This window comes from Myotis nattereri (assembly GCF_964212035.1).
Source record: "Myotis nattereri genome assembly, chromosome: 1".
Lineage (NCBI taxonomy): Eukaryota > Metazoa > Chordata > Mammalia > Chiroptera > Vespertilionidae > Myotis > Myotis nattereri.
Window position 1 is genome coordinate 138,119,506 of NC_138075.1, and position 21,169 is coordinate 138,140,674.

Below are 21,169 nucleotides of genomic sequence, written 5' to 3' on the forward strand. Positions count from 1 at the left end.
AGACTCAGTGAGCACCAAAGCCCCACTGAAGCAACTCCTGCTCCATAAGGGTGTCTCCTGCACAGAAACTCTCCCACTATAATCGCAGCTGGTCCCCACAACCAATTGACTGGAGGTCAATTTTTCCCAGTGACACCAACAGCAATCAAGGCTCAACAACAAAACTGTGCACACAGCCCACAAAGGAGTGTATCAAAGAGAGTCTGCCTCAGGTAATTGGGGAGGCTGAGCCACTGGGCCCTATAGGACACCTAATACACAAGGCCACTCTATCAACTCAAGGAGACTTAGCAGCTACTCAATACATACAAACAAATATAGGGAAGCAGCCAAAATGTGGAGACAAACATGTCACAAATGAAAGAAATGGAAGAAAGCAAAGTATTGGATAGATAGTTCAAAACCACAGTTATAAGGCTACTCAGAATCGTCTAGAAACCTCTGAAGAACTTAGTGAGACTTTCAAGGATGTTGGTGAGAATGCCAAGAAAATAAAATAAAATAAATGGAAAATGAGCAGTCAGAAATTAAGCATACACTGATTGAAATAAAGAATAATATTCAGAGATTCAACAGTAGACTAGAGGATCCCGAGAATCAAATCAATGATATGAAATACGAGGAAGCAAAAAATACCCAATCAGATCCAAATGTATGAAGATAGTGTAAGGAGCCTCTGGGACAACTTCAAGCATACCAACATTGGAATTATGGGGTTGCCAGAAGAAGAGAGAGAGAGCAAGATATTAAAAACCTCTTTGAAGAAATAATGACAGAAAACTTCCCCTACCTGGTGAAAGTAATAGACTTACAAGTCCAGAAGCACAGAGAACCCCAAACGAGAGGAAACCAAAGAGGACCACATCAAGACACATCATAATTAAAATGCCAAGGGCAAAAGACAAAGAGAGAATCTTAAAAGCAGCAAGAGAAAAACAGTTAGTTACCTAGGCAGTGCCCATATGAATGTCAGCTGATTTCTCAACAAAAACTATGCAGGCCAGAAGGGAGTGGCAATAAATATTCAAAGTGATGAATAGCAAGAACCTACAACCAAGATTACTCTACCCAGCAAAGCTATCATTTAGAATTGAAGGTCAGACAAAGAACGTCACAGACAAGCAAAAGCTAAAGGAATTCATCACCACCAAACCAGTATTATATGAAATACTGAAGGGTATTCTTTAAGAAGAAGAGGAAGAAGAAAAAGATAAAGATAAGAAATATGAACAACAGCCCTAGCTGGTTGGACTCAGGGGATAGAGCGTCAGCCTATGGACTGAAGGGTCTGAGGTTCAATTCCAGTCAAGGGCACATGCCCAGGTTGTGGGCTTGATCCCCAGTGGGTGGCGTGCAGGAGGAAGCCAATCAATGATTCTCTCTCATTATTGATGTTTCTATCTCCCTCTCCCTTCCTCTCTGAAATCAATAAAAAATCAATAAAAATGTATTTTAAAAAAGAAATATGAACAACAAAGTGACAACAAATACATATTTATCAATAATTGAATCTAAAAATCAAATGAATGAAAAATCTGATGAACAGAATAAATTGGTGAATGGAATAGAATCAGGGACATGGAAATGGAACAGACTGACGATTCTCAGAGGAAAGGAGGTGTGGAGGGTGGTACGGGAAGAGATTAGACAAAGATCTTATATGCATGTATGCATTACCTGTGGACACAGACAATAGGGTGGCGAGGGCCTGGAGTGTGGTGAGAACTGGGTGGAGGGGAGCTAAAGGGGGTTGGGGAGGAAGAGGGACATCTGTAATAATCTCAACAATAAAGATTAATTTTAAAAAATAAAATAGAGGAAGAGATCAATAAAATAGACAAAAGATGGGGAATTTCAGTAAAGAAATTGAATTGATTATTTTTTAAAAAGAGTAACCAGCCCTAGCCGGTTTTGCTCAGTGAATAGAGTGTAGGCCTGTGACTGAAGGGTCCTGGGTTCTATTCCAGTCAAGGTCATGTACCTTGGTTGCAGGCTGTATCCCCATCCCTGGTCAGGGTGCATGCTTGAGGCAACCAGTCAATGTGTCTCTTTCACAATAATATCTTTCTTTCTCTCTGTCTTTTCCTCTCCTTTCCACTCTCTCTAAAAATCAATGGAGAAATATCCTCAGGTGAGGATTAATAAAAGAAAACAAAATAAAAAAGAGAGAGATAAATCACCTTAGAACTGAAAACATCATATATAATATTAAGAACTCCATAGATGGACTAAATAGCAGAATGGATATAGAAAAACACGTGATTATTAATCTCAAAAGCAGATCAATTAGAAAATATACAAAAATGAAGCACAGTGAGGAAAAAAAAGGCAAGTGCATAAGGGACATATGGGTAACAGTGAAAAGGAACAACATACATATAATTAGAATCCAATAAAAAGTGAGATGAGACAGAAGTAATATATGGGAAGATAATATCCAAGAATATTCCAAAAAATATTCCAGAAAATCTTAAAGCACCCAGACATGGAAAAACACATTACCTTCAAAGGAGCAACAAGACAGAGTGCTGATGTCTCACCATCAACAATGGAAGCCAACATTCCATGCACTGGTACCATTTGACAAAGCATATAACTGCCAATACAGAAGTCTATACTGAGAGAAAATATTCTTCAACAATGAAGGTAAAATAAAGACATCTTCCTATAAAGGAAAACTGACAGAACTATTGGCCAGCAATCCTATATTAACAGAAAAAGTAGAGAGAGCTGTTCAGACAGGAGGAAAATGATACTAGATGGAAACACATTAAAAGCAGGAAGAAATGGATGCTTAACAAACAGTAAAAATATGGGTCAATATAAGTGAATATTGACTATGCCAAACAATCATAATGTCCAATAAAATAAAAATTTATATTAAATTACAATAAAAATATGAGAGGTTAAATTGAGTTAAAATATCCTAAGGTTCTAAAATTATTGGGGAAGTTATATCAAATGAAAATTCATGGAAGACTTACATGTGAAGAATATAGTTTAAAGTTTGAAAAAAAGAGTAAATAACAATAGAAGAAAACATGGAATAAAAATAAATTGATTTGTTCAAAAAAGAGAAAAATAATCAGGTCAGCTAAATAGAAAACAATATATTGCTCTGATTGGTGTTGCTCAGTTGTTAGTATGTCAGCCTGCACACCAAAGGGTTGCAGGTTCATTCCTAGGCCCCAGTTGGGGCATGTGTGGGAGGCAACCAATCGATGTGCCTCTCTCAAATTTCTCTCTCTCTCTCTCTCTCTCTCTCTCTCTCTCTCTCTCTCTCTCTCTCTCTCCTCCTTCCCTCTTTCTTTCTTCCCTGTCTTCCACTCTCTAAAAATCAATGGAAAAAATATCATCAGGTGAAGATTTAGAAAAAGAAAAGAGAGAAAGAGAGAAAACAATGTTAGATGCAAACCTAACTCTATCAATAATTTCACTAAATGTAAATGAATGAGGTATGTCAATAAAATAAAAGATTGGCAAAATATGTTTAAAATCTAATTATGCAGCTTACAAGAGACATATTTAAATATAAAAATAAGAGAGACACGTGAGCGGTGCGCTCTTGTCCAGGGAGCATCAGCCCCATGAGCAGCCTGCCTCGGACCTAAGAGCAGCAGCTTCATGTGGCCTGCCCCTGTCCAAGGAGCAGCAGCTGTGTGAGTGGCCCCCTTCCCTGTCTGAGGAGCAGCAACTACACGAGCAGTCTGACCTGTCCGAGGAGCAGCAGCTGCACGAGCAGCCTACCTACGTCTGAGGAGCGGCAGTCCTGCGCAGCCCGCCCCCATTGGAGGAGCAGCAGCTGCGCACAGCCCGCACCCTGCACTAGTCCGAGGAGCAGCAGCTGCGCAAGCATCTTGCCCTCATCTAAGCAGCAGCAGTTGCACGAGCAGCCTGCCCAATCCAAGGAACAGAAGCTGTATGAGCAGCCCGCCCCCATCCGAAGAGCAGCAGTTCTGAAGTGGCCGGTCCCCATTCGAGGAGCAGCAGACATGCAATCAACCTGTCCAAGTCCAAGGAGCATTAGCCCCACAGGCAGCCCACCATATAAGAGGAACAACAGCAGCGTGCAGCCAGCCCCCATCCAAGGAACAGCAGCCTCGTGATCAGCACACCCTCTGTCTGAGGAACAGCAGCTGTGTGTGAAGCCTCCCAGCACCAGCCAGAGGAGCCACCACAGCTGTGAACAGCACCCACCAGAGGACCAGCTGCAACCACAACCACCCGAGGAGCAAACACAGCTCGAGGAGCCACTGCCACCCAAGGAGCAGCCCCTGAATGACTCAACATCTAGATATGTCGGTGAGATTAAACATAGGTAGACAAAGAAACCCCCAAAGGAAAGAAAAGAAGGACTCACCAGAAAAGCAGCTACGTGAAAAAGAGGCAGGCAGCATGACAGAAAAAGAATTCAGATTAAGGGTCCTAGAATGCATAAACCGAATGGAGGAAAAAATCAACAACTTATGCAAGAATCAAGAAGAAATGGATGAAAAAATTAACAACTTATGTAAGAATCAAAAAGAAACGGATGAAAAAATCAATAAATTATGTAAGAACCAAGAAGAAATGAAGAGTGATATAGCTGCAATAAAAAACACCATTGAAAGTTTCAACAGTAGACTAGGAGAAGCAGAGGACCAAATTCGCGAATTAGAAGACAGGGTAGCAAAACACACCCAAACTGAACTGCAATTGGAGAAAATAATTAAAAGACAGGAGAAGAGCCTAAGGGAGCTATGGGACAACATGAAACGAAACAACATACGAATAATAGGGGTTCCAGAACAACAGAAAGAGGAACAAGGGTTAGAAAACCTATTTGAAGAAATAATATCAGAAAACTTCCCTGAGGTGGGGAAGAAAAAAATCACACAAGCACAGAGTCCCAAACAAGGTGAACCCGAAAAGACCCACACCAAGACACATCATAATTACCATGGCAAATGTTCAGAACAAAGAGAGAATCTTAAAGGCTGCAAGAGAGAGATGGAAAGCTACATTCAAGGAATCTCCCATTAGATTATCAAATGATTTCTCAACAGAAACACATCAGGCCAGAAAAGGATGGACAGAAATTTACAAAGTGATGCAAAGCAAAGGACTGAATCCAAGAATACTCTATCTAGCAAGGCTATCATTCAAAATTGAAGGGGAAATAAGAAGCTTCATAGACAAAAAAAGGCTAAAGGAGTTTAACACCACCAAGCCAGCAATGCAAGAAATGCTAAAGGGACTGGTGTAAAAAGAAGAAATAAAAAGCTCAGAAAGAAAACAGGCACACAAAATAGAAATGGCTACAAACAAGTACCTTTCAATAATAACTTTAAACATAAATGGACTAAATGCTCCAATCAAAAGACATCGAGTGGCTGAATGGATAAAAAAAATGACCCATATATTTGCTCTCTACTAGAGACCCACCTCAGAATAAGGGAGTCACATAGACTGAAAGTGAAGGAATGGAAAAATATCCTTCAGGCAAATGGAAATGAAAAAATAGCTGGGGTAGCAATACTTATATCACACAAAATAGAGCTCAAAGTGAAGGCCATAAGAGATAAGGACGGCCACTTCATAATACTAAAGGGATCAATACAACAAGAGGATATAACCCTGATAAACATATATGCACCCAATGCAGGAGCACCCAAATACATAAAAAAAAAACCAAACTCCTGGAAGATATCAAGGGAGAGATCGACAACAATACAATCATAGTAGGGGACTTTAATACACCACTGACATCACTGGATAAATCCTCTAGACAAAAAATTGGCAAAGAAACAGCAATCCTAAATGACACTCTAGATCAGATGGACTTAATTGGCATCTTCAGAACATTTCACCCCAAAGCCACAGAATATACGTTCTTCTCAAGTGCTCATGGGACATTTTCAAAAATAGACCACATATTTGGTCACAAACAAAGTCTCCCCAAATTCAAGAAGAATGAAATCATACCAAGCATCTTAGACCACAATGGCATAATATTAGAAATAAACTACAATAAAAACAACCCAAAATACTCAAACACTTGGAAGCTGAATAGCATGTTATTAAATATTGATTGGGTTACCAATGAGATCAAAGAAGAAATTAAAAACATCCTGGAAACTAATGACAATGAAAACACAACAATACAAAACCTATGGGAAACAATGAAAGCAGGCCTAAGAGGGAAGTTTATAGCTCTACAGGCCTGTCTCAACAAACAAGAAAAAATGGTAGTAAATCATCTAACTCTACATCTCAAAGAATTAGAAAGAGAGCAACAAGAAAAGCCCAGAGTGAGCAGAAGGAAGGAGATAATAAAGATTAGAGCAGAAATAAATGACATAGAGACCAGAAAAATAATACATAAAATCAATGAAACCAAGAGCTGGTTCTTCGAAAGGATAAACAAGATTGATGAACCTCTAGCCAGGCTCACCAAGAAGCAAAGAGAGAGGACCCAAATAAACAAAATCAGAAATGATAAATATCAGACCCCACAGAAATACAAATGATTGTTAAACAATACTATGGACAACTCTACTCCAACGAATTAGACAACCTGGAGGAAATGAACATATTACTAGAAAAATACAGCATTCCAAAACTCAATCAGGAAGAATCTAAAAATCTCAATAGGCCAATAACTATGGAAGAAATTGAAGCAGTCATCAAAAAGCTTCCAGCAAACAAAAGCCCAGGGCCAGACGGCTTCACAGGTGAGTTTTACCAAACATTCAAGGAAGAACTAAAACCTACCCTCCTCAGACTACTACAAAAAATTCAAGAGGAAGGAACACTTCCAAGCTCATTCTATGAAGCCAGCATCACCCTAATACCAAAAACAGGTAAAGACAACACAATGAAAGAGAATTACAGGCCAATATCACTTATGAACATAGATGCCAAAATCCTCAACAAAATCTTAGCAAATCGGATCCAGCAGTACATCAGAAAGATCATACACCATGACCAAGTAGGATTTATCTCAGGGATGCAAGGATGGTACAATATCCGCAAATCAATAAACGTGATACATCATATAAACAAATTGAAAGAAAAAAACCACATAGTCATATCAATTGATGCAGAAAAAGCATTTGACAAAATCCAACACCCATTTCTGATAAAAAAAAACAAAACACCAAAAACCTCTCAGCAAGGTGGGAATAGAAGGATCATACCTCAACATAATAAAAGCCATATGTGACAAACCCACAACCAATATCATACTCAATGGACAAAAACTAACAACATTTCCCCTAACAACAGGAACAAGACTGGGATGCCCACTCTCACCACTCTTGTTTGACATAGGACTGGGGGTAGTAGCCATTGCAATTATACAGGAAGAAGAAATAAAAGGCATCCAAATTGGAAAAGAAGAAGTAAAACGTCCTTATTTGCAGATGACATGATATTATACATACAAAACCCTAAAGACTCCATCAAAAAACTATTAGACTTAATAAATGAATTTGGCAACGTAGCAGGATACAAAATTAACGCCAAGAAATCTATGGCATTTCTATACACAAATAGTGAACTTTCAGAAAGAGAGACTAAAAAAACAATCCCATTTACCATCACACCAAAAAAATTAAGATACCTAGGAATAAACTTAACTAAAGAGGTAAAAGACCTCTACTCAGAAAACTACAGGATGTTGAAAAAAGAGATAGAGAAAGACATAAACAGATGGAAGAACATACCATATTCTTGGATTGGTAGAATCAACATCATTAAAATGTCCATACTACCCAAAGCAATCTATAAATTCAATGCACTTCCCATTAAAATACCAATGGCATATTTCAAAGACCTAGAACGAACTCTCCAAAAATTCAACTGGAATAAAAAAAGATCCTGAATAGCTGCAGCGACCTGAGAAAGAACAAAGTAGGTGGGATCTCAATACCAGATATCAAGCTGTATTACAAAGCCACTGTTCTCAAAACTGCCTGGTACTGGCACAAGAACAGACATATAGATCAAAGGAATAGAATAGAGAGCCCAGAAATCTATCCGAACCAATATGCTCAATTAATATTTGACAAAGGAGGCAAGAACATACAATGGAGTCAAGATATTCTCTTCAATAAATGGTGTTAGGAAAATTGGACAGATATATGCAAAAAAATGAAACTAGACCACCAACTTACACCATACACAAAAATAAACTCAAAATGGATAAAGGACTTAAATATAAGATGGGAAACCATAAAAATACTAGAAGAATCCAAAGGCAACAAAAATCTCAGACATATGCTGAAGCAATTTCTTCACTGATACAGCTCCTAGGGCATTGGAAACTAAAGAGAAAATAAACAAATGGGACTACATCAAAATAAAAAGCTTCTGCACAGCAAAAGAAACCATCAACAAAACAACAAGAAAGCCCACTGCATGGGAGAACATATTCGCCAATGTTATCACCGATAAGGTTTTAATCTCCAACATTTACAGGGAACTCATACAACTTAACAAAAGGAAGATAAACAACCCAATCAAAAAATGGGCAAAGGACCTAAATAGACACTTTTCAAAAGAGGACATTCAGAAAGCCAAGAGACATATGAAAACATGCTCAAAGTCACTAATCATCCAAGAGATGCAAATCAAAACAACAATGAGGTACCATCTCACACCTGTTAGAATGGCTATCATCAACAAATCAACAAACGACAAGTGCTGGAGAGGATGTGGAGAAAAGGGAACACTCGTGCACTGCTGGTGGGAATGCAGGCTGGTGCAGCCACTATGGAAGACAGTATGGAGTTTCCTAAAAAAACTAATAATGGAATTCCCATTTGACCCCGTGATCCCACTTCTAGGAATATATCCCAAGAAACCAGAAACACCAATCAGAAAGGATATATGCACCCCTATGTTCATAGCAGCACAATTCACCATAGCTAAGATCTGGAAACAGTCTAAGTGCCCATCAGTAGATGAATGGATTAGAAAACTGTGGTACATCTACACGATGGAATACTATGCTGCTGTAAAAAAGAAGGAATTCTTACCATTTGCAACAGCATGAATGGAACTGGAGAGCATTATGCTAAGTGAAATAAGCCAGTCAATGAAGGAAAAATACCACATGATCTCACTATTTCTGGATAATAAAGACCATTATAAACTTATGAACAAAAATAGATATAGAGGCAGAGAAGCCTCGAACAGACTATCAAGCTACAGCCGGAAGGCCGGGGAGGGTTGAGGGGCAGGAGGGGGGGTAAGAGATCAACCGAAGGACTTGTATGCATGCATATAAGCATAACCAATGGACATAAGACCCTGGGGGGGGGGTAGGGAAGTCCAGGGGATTGTCAAGGGCGGGGAAAAAAGGAGACATATGTAATACTCTTTGTAATACTTTAAGCGATAAAACAATTTAATAAAAAAAGCCATTAAACTAAAAAAAACACAATAAAAAATATAAAAATAAGGCAAGTTGATTTTAAAAAGCTGGAAAAAGTGCACCATGCAACCTTAACTGAAGAATAGTGATATAGTTATAATATTAGATGAGGAGACATTAAGCCACGAAGCATTAGAGATAAAGAGGAGCATCTGTCTCATAATGACACATATGAATGATAATTTCACAGGAAAATACAAGAATTCTAAAGTTTTAGGTTTCTAGCAACATAGCTATAAATTGTTTAAAAGAAAAATTGACAGAACTAAAAGGAGAAATAAAGAAATCTATAAACATAGTGGGAAATGTAATACTCCTCTCTCAATAGTAACTGCAGCAAAAATCAGTAAGTATATAAAAAAATATAAACCACACAGTAAAGTTGATGTAATTGAAATATATAGAACACTGCACCCACCAATGATAGAATTTCTATGCTTTTTAAGTGTACATGGAACATTTTAAAAATTGACCATATACCGAGTCATAAAACAATCATCACTGGGTATGTGCCTGCAACCAAGGTACATGCCCTTGCCCGGAATCAAACCTGGGACCCTTGAGTCCGCAGACCAACACTCTATCCACCGAGCCAAAACGGCTAGGGCTAAAATATATTTTTATTGATTTCAGAGAGGAAGTGAGAATGAGAGAGAGATAGAAACATCAATGATGAGCAAAAATCATTGATCAGCTGCTTCCTGAATGCCCCACACTGGGGATCAACCCCTTGGCCTCCGGCAGTTGTGCCTGGCCCATCCCCCCATAATGGTGCTATCCACTCTCCTGGAGTAGTTGGTGAAATTTAAACAAAAAGAAGCAGCTCTGAAGAGTATAAATTGTGCACTGAGAACACCACAGGCTGTGGAGGGCTGTGCAATCCACAGCTCTGGGATCACATGTAGCAACCTCCCGTGCCACCTAGTCCCTCCTGGCTTCTGCCCCCACCGGCTTCTTCCAAAGTGGGTGGGAGGGTTCAGGCCAAACTCTGGGAGCTTCCTGAAGGCTCTCACCCCACACTTCACTTTCCAGTCCAGCGCACAAGCGCCTGCAGCAAGCTAACCTACTGGTTGGAGCATCTGCTCTCTGGTGGTCAGTGCACATCATTGCAACTGGTTGAACCTTCGAACTCCCAGCCAAACTCCGGTAGCGGGGACAATTTGCATGTTAGGCTTTTATTATATAGGATTGTTTGTTTTTGTGTGTTTTTGCCATTTGTTATTATTGTTGTTTTGCTATTGAGTTGTGTGAGTTCTTTTCTTTTCTTTTGTTAATCCTCACCTGAGGCTTCTTTTCCATTGATTGTTTTAGAGAGAGTGGAAGAGGGAGAGACACAGAGAGAGAAACATCAATGTGAGACACATAGATTGGTTGCCTCCAGCATGTGCCTGGGGATGGAACCTGCAATCCGTGACTGGAATCGAACCCCTGGCCCTTCAGTCACGGTCTGATGCTCTAACTACTGAGCAAAACTGGCGAGGGCTATGTGTGTTCTTTCTATATTTTTTTATATTAACCCTTTACTATATATATGATTTCCAAGTATTTTTTCCCATTCTGTAAGTTGCCATTTACTTTTGACTATGATTTCCTTTGCTGTGCAGGAGCTTTTTAGTTTGATGTAATTCCGTTTGTTCATTTTTGGTTTTGTGGCCTTTGCTTTTGGTTTCAAATCCAAAATATCATTGCCAAGACCAATGTAAAGAAGTTTACTTTATGTTTTCTTCTAGGAATTTTAGTTTCAGATTTTATTTTATTTTTTAAGTTTTTTTTTAAGATATTTTATTGATTTTTTACAGAGAGGAAGGGAGAGAGATAGTTAGAAATATCGATGAGAGAGAAACATCGATCAGCTGCCTCCTGCACATCTCCTACCGGGGATGTGCCCGAAACCCAGGTACATGACCTTGACCGGAATCGAACCTGGGACCTTTCAGTCCGCAGGCTGACGCTCTATCCACTGAGCCAAACCGGTTTTGGCAGTTTCAGATTTTAGATTTAAGACCTAATCCATTTTGAGTAGACTTTTGTGTACAGGGTAAGACAGGGTTCCAGTTTCATTTTTTGGGTCGTGGCTGTTCAATTTTCCCAACACCATTCATTGAGGAGACTGTCCTTTTTCTACTGAGTATTCTTGGCTTCTTTGTCATAAATTAATTGGCCATATATGTGGGTTTACTTCCGGATTCTCTTATTTTCCATTGATCTGCATGTCAATTTTTATGCTAATACTTTATTGTTTTACTATAACTTTGTACTATAGTTTGAAATCAGGAAGCATGATGCCTCTAGCTTTGTTCTTTTTCAAGATTGTTTTGGCTATTTGTGGGTGTTTTTTGTTTTTGGGTTGTTTTTTTTTTTTTGGTTTTGTGTGTGTGTGTGTGTGTGTGTGTGTGTGGTTCTATATACATTTTATAATTGTTTTTCCTATTTCTTTGAAAAATTCCGTTGGGATTTTAATAGGGATTGCATTGAATCTATAGATGGCTTTGGGTAGTATGGACATTTTAAGATATCAAGTTTTCCAATCCAGAGCACAGAGGATCTTTCCATTTATTTTCATCTTCTGCAAATTTATTCATCAACTAAATAATTTTTACTATACAGATCTTTCACTTCTTTGGTTCATTTATTCATAAGTATTTCATTCTGTTTTTTTTATGAAGTTTTTGTTTGTTTGTTTTTAAATATGTTTTAATTGGTGTTGGAGAGAGAGGAAGGGAGATAGTAAGAGAGAAACATCAATGAGAGAGAAACATCAATTGGCTGCCTCCTGCATGTTCCCTACTGGGGATCAAGTCCACAACCTAGGCATGTGTCCTGACCAGGAATCATGGGTCAATGCTCAACCACCGAGCCATATCAGCCAGGCAGTATTTCACTCTTTTTGATGCAATTGTAAATGGGATTGTTCTTTAATTTTTGATAATTTGTTATTAGTGTATAGAAAGATGTTTTAAAAAAAGAAAAGAGAGAAAAGTAACTGATTTTTGTATATTGATTTTGTATCCTGGCTCAGAAGGTTTCCTACAGACCAACTCCTGGAGTTGAGGTGGGAGTGGCTCCATCACAGTGGCAACACCCAGGTAGTGATCTATACCTGAGCTGATGTGGCACACCTGTGCACCACTGTGCCAAGAGAAAAGGCAATGATGACATTAGCAGCAGAGCCAGGCATGCTTGTTAAGAAAAAGGACTAGTCCCTGCTCTTGTCAGCACTATATAAGTTCAATGTTCCTGGAAATAGAGCTAATTCAGTAAAAATGAAAAAGGAGTTTGGAGAAGAAGCTCCAAATTCAACTGGGACTGAATATAAACCATGAATTGGCTGAGAAATTTTTGGATTAAACTGTCACCTGGACTAAGGTGAAGTTTTTCTTCTACTAAACAAAAATGATTGTTCCTGATCTCCGACCTGTTACTGCAAAATGAAATAGCCATTTTAGCCCACTTAATCTCCATACCACACTATGACACAGCACTTTCTATGTTGTTGCATGTATTACCTTGAGTTAGCCCTTGGTGATGCAACCAAACCATTATGAACAAATGCATTATGTCCCAACATTATATTCTAGTTAGTTAATTAAATGAGAAAACATATAGAAAGTGTGTAATAATACTTCCTGTTGTTCTAAATATTTAGATAACAACATAAAGTCTTCAGAGACCAAGTTGATAGATATGATTGTCAACATCTTGGTTAACAGCAAATCAATTTGAAGTAAAACTGAGATATTCCTGTAAATGGTCATTGAGTAGAGAATGAATTACATAGGGACAGATACATGATAAATCTTAAGGATGAAAGTAAACCCCACAGAAATAAGTAAGGGAAAGACATTCTATTCGGTTTCAGAGATAGCTCCAATTCCCTGTGTGGGGAAATGAAATTAGGTGGGTGTTTAAACTTTCCTTTGTTCTCATCCTCTAGTTTCACCTGTATCAATATGCTATCCTTATAATAACTCTGTGAAGGGACAGGGGAAGTATTAATATGCACATTTTTTTTCAGAGCACAAAATAGTTATCATCACAGATGTGAAACACAAGCCAGAGTGGAAAGCAGAACGTTTTACCACACGGAGGAGATCCTTTACTCATCATCTGGTGGTATTTCTGTTATGTAGATTCTCAACATGACACCTGGGATTTTTCAGTGCTAATGTTCAGAATTTTACACACACACACACACACACACACACACACACACACACACACACCACACACACACACTGCATGTTATGAAGTGCAGTGCAAATGTACGGCATTATCACCCCATGAAGTCAGGTATGAGCCTCAAGTGTGACCTACGACATCAGACCAACATTGAATCTATCCTGTAGATGCTTCACTGTGAGAAAAATCTTGCAAAGAAATTTCCAACATGCAAAGAAATTCTAGTGGAAATTATGGCAGAAACCGAGAGAACAGAACATAGAATGTTAATACTAACATGTTAGGACAAGAAAAAAATAAGCATTATTTTCTTAATTGGCAATGCTTTCAGCTTTTTCAGAATTTTAGTGTCACTTTATTCATTTCTTTTTACTTTCTCCATATTTAAGAAGACAAAGATGACATGGGGAAGAGAAATTAAAATAATTATCTGAATAAAAATTAGATCTGAGAATTAAGGAGTTGGTGTTGCCTGTCTAAAAATAGAAAGGGGATCTAGTATTTAAAGCAATTTTACAAGGAAGCTATAGACCAGTTAAATATGAATATGTGCAAATGAGCAGGAAAACATTTTAACGCCCTATGAAGAGAGATGATTATGCAGGTCTGATTAACCCAGGAATCAATAGGTACTGCCTGTCCTGTTGATCCATTAAAAGTTGAAACAGTGACATTGGAAATGAAAGTTTTAAATTATTTTTTCTTTGAGGTGACTTTGACTACCATTCTATTTTAGGCCAATTATTTTGAACTTCTTGCTAATATTAATTAATATATACAGAAAAATTTCGCCTCATTTCCTTAAAAGATGATAGGTCACATTTCTATAACTAGAATTTTTATATATTACCACACTATACCTGTTCTTGAGAATAAGAAATTTCTTTTCCCATATTTTGTTTATCCGTTCTGATTCCTTCCTAAACCTGTAACAAATTTATAGATAGTTAAATTTTGTATTAGTTACAAATGAGTAGTTATTAATCATTATTTCCAGTACCTTTCCGTCAACATTTTTTCATTCTCTAAACTTTTCTTTAACATTTCTATTTCCTTCTCCAAAGTATGTTTCTCTTCAACCTTTCAATAGAAAATACATCACAAAGTTAATTACATGAACAATACACCCTGTTTCTCCATAAATCTGAAGGATTTCTTTGAGTATGTCAGGGTAATACCCCCGAATCATATTATGGAGGCAATCATGTCCTCTGACTCTTCATAAAACTAATTCTCGAAGATGGCGGCATAGGTAAACACCTATATCAATAAATGCAGAAAAAGCATTTGACAAAATCCAACACCCATTTTTATCAAAACTCTTAGCAAATTGGGAATAGAGAGAGCATATCTCACATGATAATGACCATATATGAAAAACCTACAGCAAACATCATACTCAATGGACAAAAACTAAAACCATTTCCCCTAAGAACAGGAACAAGACAGGGATGACCACTTTCACCACTCTTATTCAACATATGTAGGACTGGAAGTCCTAGTCCTTCAGACAAGAAGAAATAAAAGGCATCCAAATTGGAAAGAAGGAAGTAAAAATCTCATTATGATATTGTACATCGAAAACCCTAAAGACTCCACCAAAAAACTATTAGATTTAATAAATGAAGTTGGCAATGTAGCAGGATACAAAATCAACACCCAAAAATCAATGGCTTTTTTATACTCCAGTAATAAATTCTCAGAATGAGAAACTAAACAAGCAATCTTATTTACCATTGCAACAAAAAAATTAAATACTTAGGAATAAACTTAACCAAGGAGGCAAAAGACCTATATTCAAAAAACTACAGGACATTGAAAAAAGAGATAGAAGAAGATATAAATAAGTGGATGAATATACTGTGTTCATGGACTGGTAGAATCAACATCATTAAAATGTCGATACTACCCAAGGCAATGTATAGATGTATAGATTCAATGTGATCCCTATTAAAATACCAACAGCATATTTTACAGATATAGAACAAATAATCCAAAAAAAATGTATATGTAATCAAAAAGACCCAAAATAGCTGCAGCAATCTTGAGAAAGAAGAACAAAGTTGGAGGGATCACAATACCAGATTTCAAATTATACTACAAAGCCACTGCAATCAAAACTGCCTGGTACTGGCACAAGAACAGGCATATAGATCAATGGAACAGAACAGAGAACCCAGAAATCAACCCAAGTCATTACTCTCAATTAACATTTGACAAAGGAGGCAAGAGCACACACTGGATTCAAGACAGTCTCTTCAATAAACGGTGTTGAGAAAATTGGACAGATATATGCAAAAAAATGAAACTAGACCACCAACTTACACCATGCACAAGAATAAACTCAAAATGGATAAAAGACTTAAATGTAAGTTGTGAAACCAGAAAAACCCTAGAAGAAACCATAGGCAGCAAAATTTCAGACATCTCTCATAGCAATATGTTTATAGATACATCTCCTAGGGCAAAGAAAACTAAGGAGAAAATAAACAAAAGGGACTACATCAAAATAAAAAGCTTCTGGCCCAGCCAAGGTGGCTCAGTGAATGAGCATAGAACTATGAACCAGGAAGTCATGGCTCGATTCCCAGTCAGGGCACATGCCTGGGTTGTAGGCTCTATCTCCAGTAGGGGGTATGCAGGAGGCAGCCAATCAATGATTCACTCTCATAATTGATTTTTCTATCTCTCCTCTCTTCCCCTCTGAAATCAATAAAAATATTTAAAACAAACAAAAAAACAACACCACAAACAATAAAAAGTTTCTGCATAGCAAAAGAAACCATCAACAAAACCAAAAGGGAGAACATATTTGGCAATGATACATCTGATAAAGGATTGATATCCAAAATATGTAAAGAACTCATATAACTTAACAGAAGGAAGACAAACAATCCAATTAAAAATGGGCAAAGTACCTAAATAGACACTTCTCCAAAGAGGGCATGCAGATGGCCAAGAGACATATGAAAAATGCTCAAACTCACTGATTGTCAGAGAGATGCAAAGTAAAATGACAATGAGGTGTCACCTCAGACCTATCAGAATGGCTACCATCAACAAATCAATCAATAACAAGTGTTGGCGAGGATGTGGAGAAAAGGGAACCCTAGTGCACTGTTAGTGGGAATGCAGACTGGTACAGCCATTATAGAAAACAGTATGGAGTTTCCTCAAAAAATTAAATATGGAACTGTCACATATCCTAAGAAGCACGAAACACCAATCAGAAAGAATGTATGCACCAGTATGTTCACAGCAGCACAATTCACAATAGCAAAGATCTGGAAACAGCACAAGTGCCCATCAGTAGATGAGTGCATAAAAAAGTTGTGGTACATTTACAGCATGGATTACTATGCAGCAGTAAAAAAGAATATCTTACCATTTGAGAAAGCATGGAGGGACTTGGAGAGTATCATGCTAAGTGAAATAAGTCAGTCAGAGAAAGATAAGTATCACATGATCTCACTCATATGTGGAAAGTCACAAAATAAACTGATGAATGGAATGGATGCAGAGATATGGAAGCATGGAACAGTGTGTGGAATCTTGGAGAGAAGTGGGAGGAGGGGGGACTGGAGGGTAACCAACCAAGGTCCTTGTATGCATATATGCATGGCCCATGGACACAGACAATGAGGTGGTAAGGACCTGGGCGGGGGATGGGAGCAGGCTGGTAGGGGTCAATGGGGAAATAGTGGGACTTTCTACAAGAAAGAATTATTTAAAAAAATAATTTACAGGGAATCAACAGTTAGAGTAGAGGATTCAGAGAATCAAATCAATGATTTGGAATATGAGTAAGCAAACACCCAAGCAAAAGAGCAAAAAGAAAAAAGAATCCAAAAATATGAAGATAGTATAAGGAACCTCTGGGACAACTTCAGGCATACCAACATTTGCATTATGGGGGGTGCCAGAGGGGAAGAGAGAGAGCAAGGAAATCTATTTGAAGAAATAATGACAGAAAACTTCCCCTACCTGGTAAAAGAAATAGACTTACAAGTCCAGGAAGCTCAGAGAACCCCAAACAAGAGGAACCCAAAGAGGGCCACACCAGGACACATCATAATTAAAATGCCAAGGATTAAAGACAAAGAGAGAATCTTAAAAGAAGCAAGAGAAAAGCAGTTAGTTACCTACAAGGGAGTACCCATATGACTGTCAGCTGATTTCTCAAACAGAAACTTTGAAGGCCAGAAGGAAGTGGCAAGAAATATTCAAAGTAGTGAATAGCAAAGTCTTACAACCAAGATCACTCTACCCAGCAAAGATCTCATTTAGAATTGAGAGTCAGATAAAGAGCTTCACAAACAGTAAAAAGCTAAAGGAGTTCATCACCACAAACCCAGTATTATATAAAATGTTGAAGGGAATTCTTTAAAAAGAGGAAGAAGAGAAGGAGGAGGAAGAGGAGGAGGAGGAGAGGAAGAAGAAGAGATAAAAATATGACTAAAATGGCAACAAATACATATCTATCAACAATTGAACCTAAAAATCAAAATAAGTGAACAAGTAATCTAATAAACAAACTGGTGAGTAAAATAGAGTCAGAGGCATAGAACAGACTGATGAACCTCAGAGGGAAGTGGGTAGGGGGGTGAGGAGGAGATTAACCAAAGATCTTACCTATGGACACATGCAATAGGATGGTGAAGGTCTGGAGTGGGGTGGGAACTGGATGGAGGGGGGCAATGAGGGAAAAAAGGGGGACATCTGTAATATTCTCAACAACGGTTTTTTTAAAAGAGGAAAAACACCAAACAAAACTAATTCTCCATCAAAGCCATTGCTACTTTCTAAGAATAGCCAGCATCAATATGAAGAATAATTAGTGTAATAATAATGGTCATAATAGTCATATTATACCTGGTCCACTGAGTATTTTAGATAATACTCAGGTTGAATTTTCACCTCTTCATCTTCATGTGTCTCAACAGATTTATCAGTTGCAGCCTGGAAAGGAAATAAACCAAGGTAAATATAGTGTGGGACAAAGTAGATTTACAGTTGTGAATACATGAAACAGAGTTTATTCTTGTGTTATTATTTATTAATGTTTGTATTACTTTCCATACAAACTCTAAACCTACCTTTGCCCTGTATAACATTTCAAATTAATGCATAAAGATGTGTCTTCTCTGCAGCTTAGAGAAAGGAAACTGAGATTTAAATATGTCAACCAGAGTCCCACAGGGATCTTCTCTGCCTTATCCAATTTATAAAGTTCAGTGTTTATATATTGCACTAGAGGCCTGGTGCACGAATTCGTGCAGGTGGGTTCCCTTGGGGTGGCCTGTGGGGATCAGGCTGAAACCATCAGTCCAATGCTGCCTGCTGCTCCTGCCTTCCTGCCTGCCACTCCTACTCATCCCAGCCCCACTGCGCCTGCCACGGGCTTGTGCTCAGTCAGTCCCAATTGGGAGAGGCTCGCACCGCAGCAGCAGCAGCAGCAGCAGCAGCACTCGCCAGCCATAAGCCCTGCATCTGGCGCCCATCCCGAGGAGCAGGGCGGGGCGGGGGGGGGGGGGGGGACACGATTGGCAATCTGGGTGAGTGGTGGGATCTCCTCACCAGCCTGGGATTCAGATCCTTGCTGCTGACGTTAGTGCAGTTTGTCAGCATCCACCTGTCGGCTGATTTTATATCGTTTCTTTCTTGTGGAGCATCTAGGGAGGAGAAGTAGCAGCGGTGCCCAAGGCCAACTTCCAGGAGACCTGCTGCACTGTCAAGATCATGCGAGCAGTGCCAGTCCATCAGTGCCTGGCCTGTTCTCTGGAGATTGGACCTGCAGGCCTACTGAGAGAGCGAGTGGCTGCTGTTGGGCTGGTAGGCCACCAGGATGGGTCCATCAGCTGAGCTGCACTCCTGCTGTGGGAGCACACTGACCACCAGGGGGCAGCTCTTGCATTGAGTGTCTGCCCCCTTGTGCTCAGTGCGCATCATAGCAACCGGTCGATTGGTTGTTTGGTCGCTTAGGCTTTTATATATATACTAGGGGCCCAGTGCACGAAATTCGTGCACTGGCGGGGGGGAGTGTCCCTCAGCCCAGCCTGCCCCCTCTCACATACTAGGAGCCCTCAGGGGATGTCCTATTGACGGCTTAGGCCCGCTCCCTGCTCCCCTTGGGGAGCGGGCCTAAGCCGCAGTCTGGCCCCCCTTTGTGGGAGGTGACCGGGCTGATCAGGGGAAGGCACCAGCCCCATCACTCCGCTGCTGCAGCCACTGCCAGTCACCACAGCCACCAAGGTGTTTTCATCAACACGGACACCAGTCCCATCACCATGAAAAAATGACAGTTTTCTTTAGGCATTCTCAAGATGTGTCTTTCATATAATAATAATTTCTTTATTATTTTTTTATCCTCACCTGAGGATATGTTTCCATTGGTTTTTAGAGAATGTGAAAGAGAAAGGGAAAGACAAAGAGAAACATCAAAATGAGAGGAACACTTTGATTGGTTGCCGCCTGCATGAACCCTGACCTGGGCCCTGGCCAGGGAGGAGCCTGCAACCTAGGTACATGCTCTTGGTCAGAATTGAATCCAGACCCTGCCATCGGCAGGCCAAGGCATTATCCACTGAGGCAAAGTGGCTAGGGCAGGTTATGACATTTCTTAGCCCTCCATCAGCGGACCTTCATTTTTGTCACCAGGAGTGTGGTGAAAAACCCTAGATCACCGTTTTGGATTCTTATTACCCAAGTTACTAAGAATATTACCAGTGGCATACAGGGAGCTTAACCAATGAGCGGTCAGAAAAGGTGTTTCCTCTGTAGTTCACACCAATCGGCGGCTTGGCACCCCACCCACCCCCGCCCCAGGCTTGACGCCTCTGGCCCAGGCTTCAGGCCTGGGCAGGGGAACCCCATCTCCCCCGATCACGGGCTCCACCCTTGCCCAGGCCTGATGCCTTGGCCAGAGGCATCGACCCCCATCACCCTACAATCGCCAGATTGGCCCCTTGCCCAGGCCTGATGCCTGTGGCCAAGGTGTTAGGCCTGGGCAGGGGACCCCCAGCTGCTCATGATCACTGACTCCACCCATGCCTAGACCTAATGCCTCCGGCCAAGGCGTTAGGCCTGGGAAGGGGACCCCCAGCTCCCTCCCATAGCTGGCTCCACCCCCCGCCTAGGCCTGACACCTCTGACCCAGGCTTCAGGCCTGGGCAGGGGACCCTCATATCCCCCCAATCACTGGCTCTGCCCCCCACCCAGGCCTGATGCCTCTGGCCCAGGCCTGACGCCTTGGCCAGAGGAGTTGACCCTCATCACCCTCCGATCACCGGATGGGCCCCTTGCCCAGGCCTGAGGCCTCCGGCAGAGGCGTCAGGCCTGGGCAGGGGACCCCCAGCTCCCACCATCCCCGGCTCTGCCCCTGCTACCCACAATCTCTGGCACCGCCCCTGCCCAGACCTAAGGCCTCTGGTTGAGGCATTAGTCCTGGGCAGGAGATCCCCAGTGCCCCGCGATCTCCCGCTCTGCCCCTGCCTAGACCTAACGCCTCTGACCGAGGAGTTAGGCCTGGGAAGGGGACCCCCAGCTGCTCATGATTGCTGACTCTGCCCCTGC

At 40.2% G+C, this 21,169-nt stretch overlaps 1 protein-coding gene across 1 annotated transcript in view; it reads right to left on the reverse strand.

Moving 5' to 3' along the window:
- The window catches only part of LOC308530513 (uncharacterized protein C10orf67, mitochondrial), a 152,272-nt gene that overhangs the window by 53,716 nt on the left and 77,387 nt on the right, over nt 1-21,169 (reverse strand). Inside the window, exons 12-14 of the mRNA XM_081107221.1 lie at nt 18,470-18,556; nt 14,598-14,677; nt 14,458-14,523 (exon numbers count right to left, since the gene is read on the reverse strand). Of these exons, the coding sequence (XP_080963347.1) occupies nt 14,458-14,523; nt 14,598-14,677; nt 18,470-18,556 (233 nt within the window). The remainder of the gene's footprint in view (nt 1-14,457; nt 14,524-14,597; nt 14,678-18,469; nt 18,557-21,169) is intronic.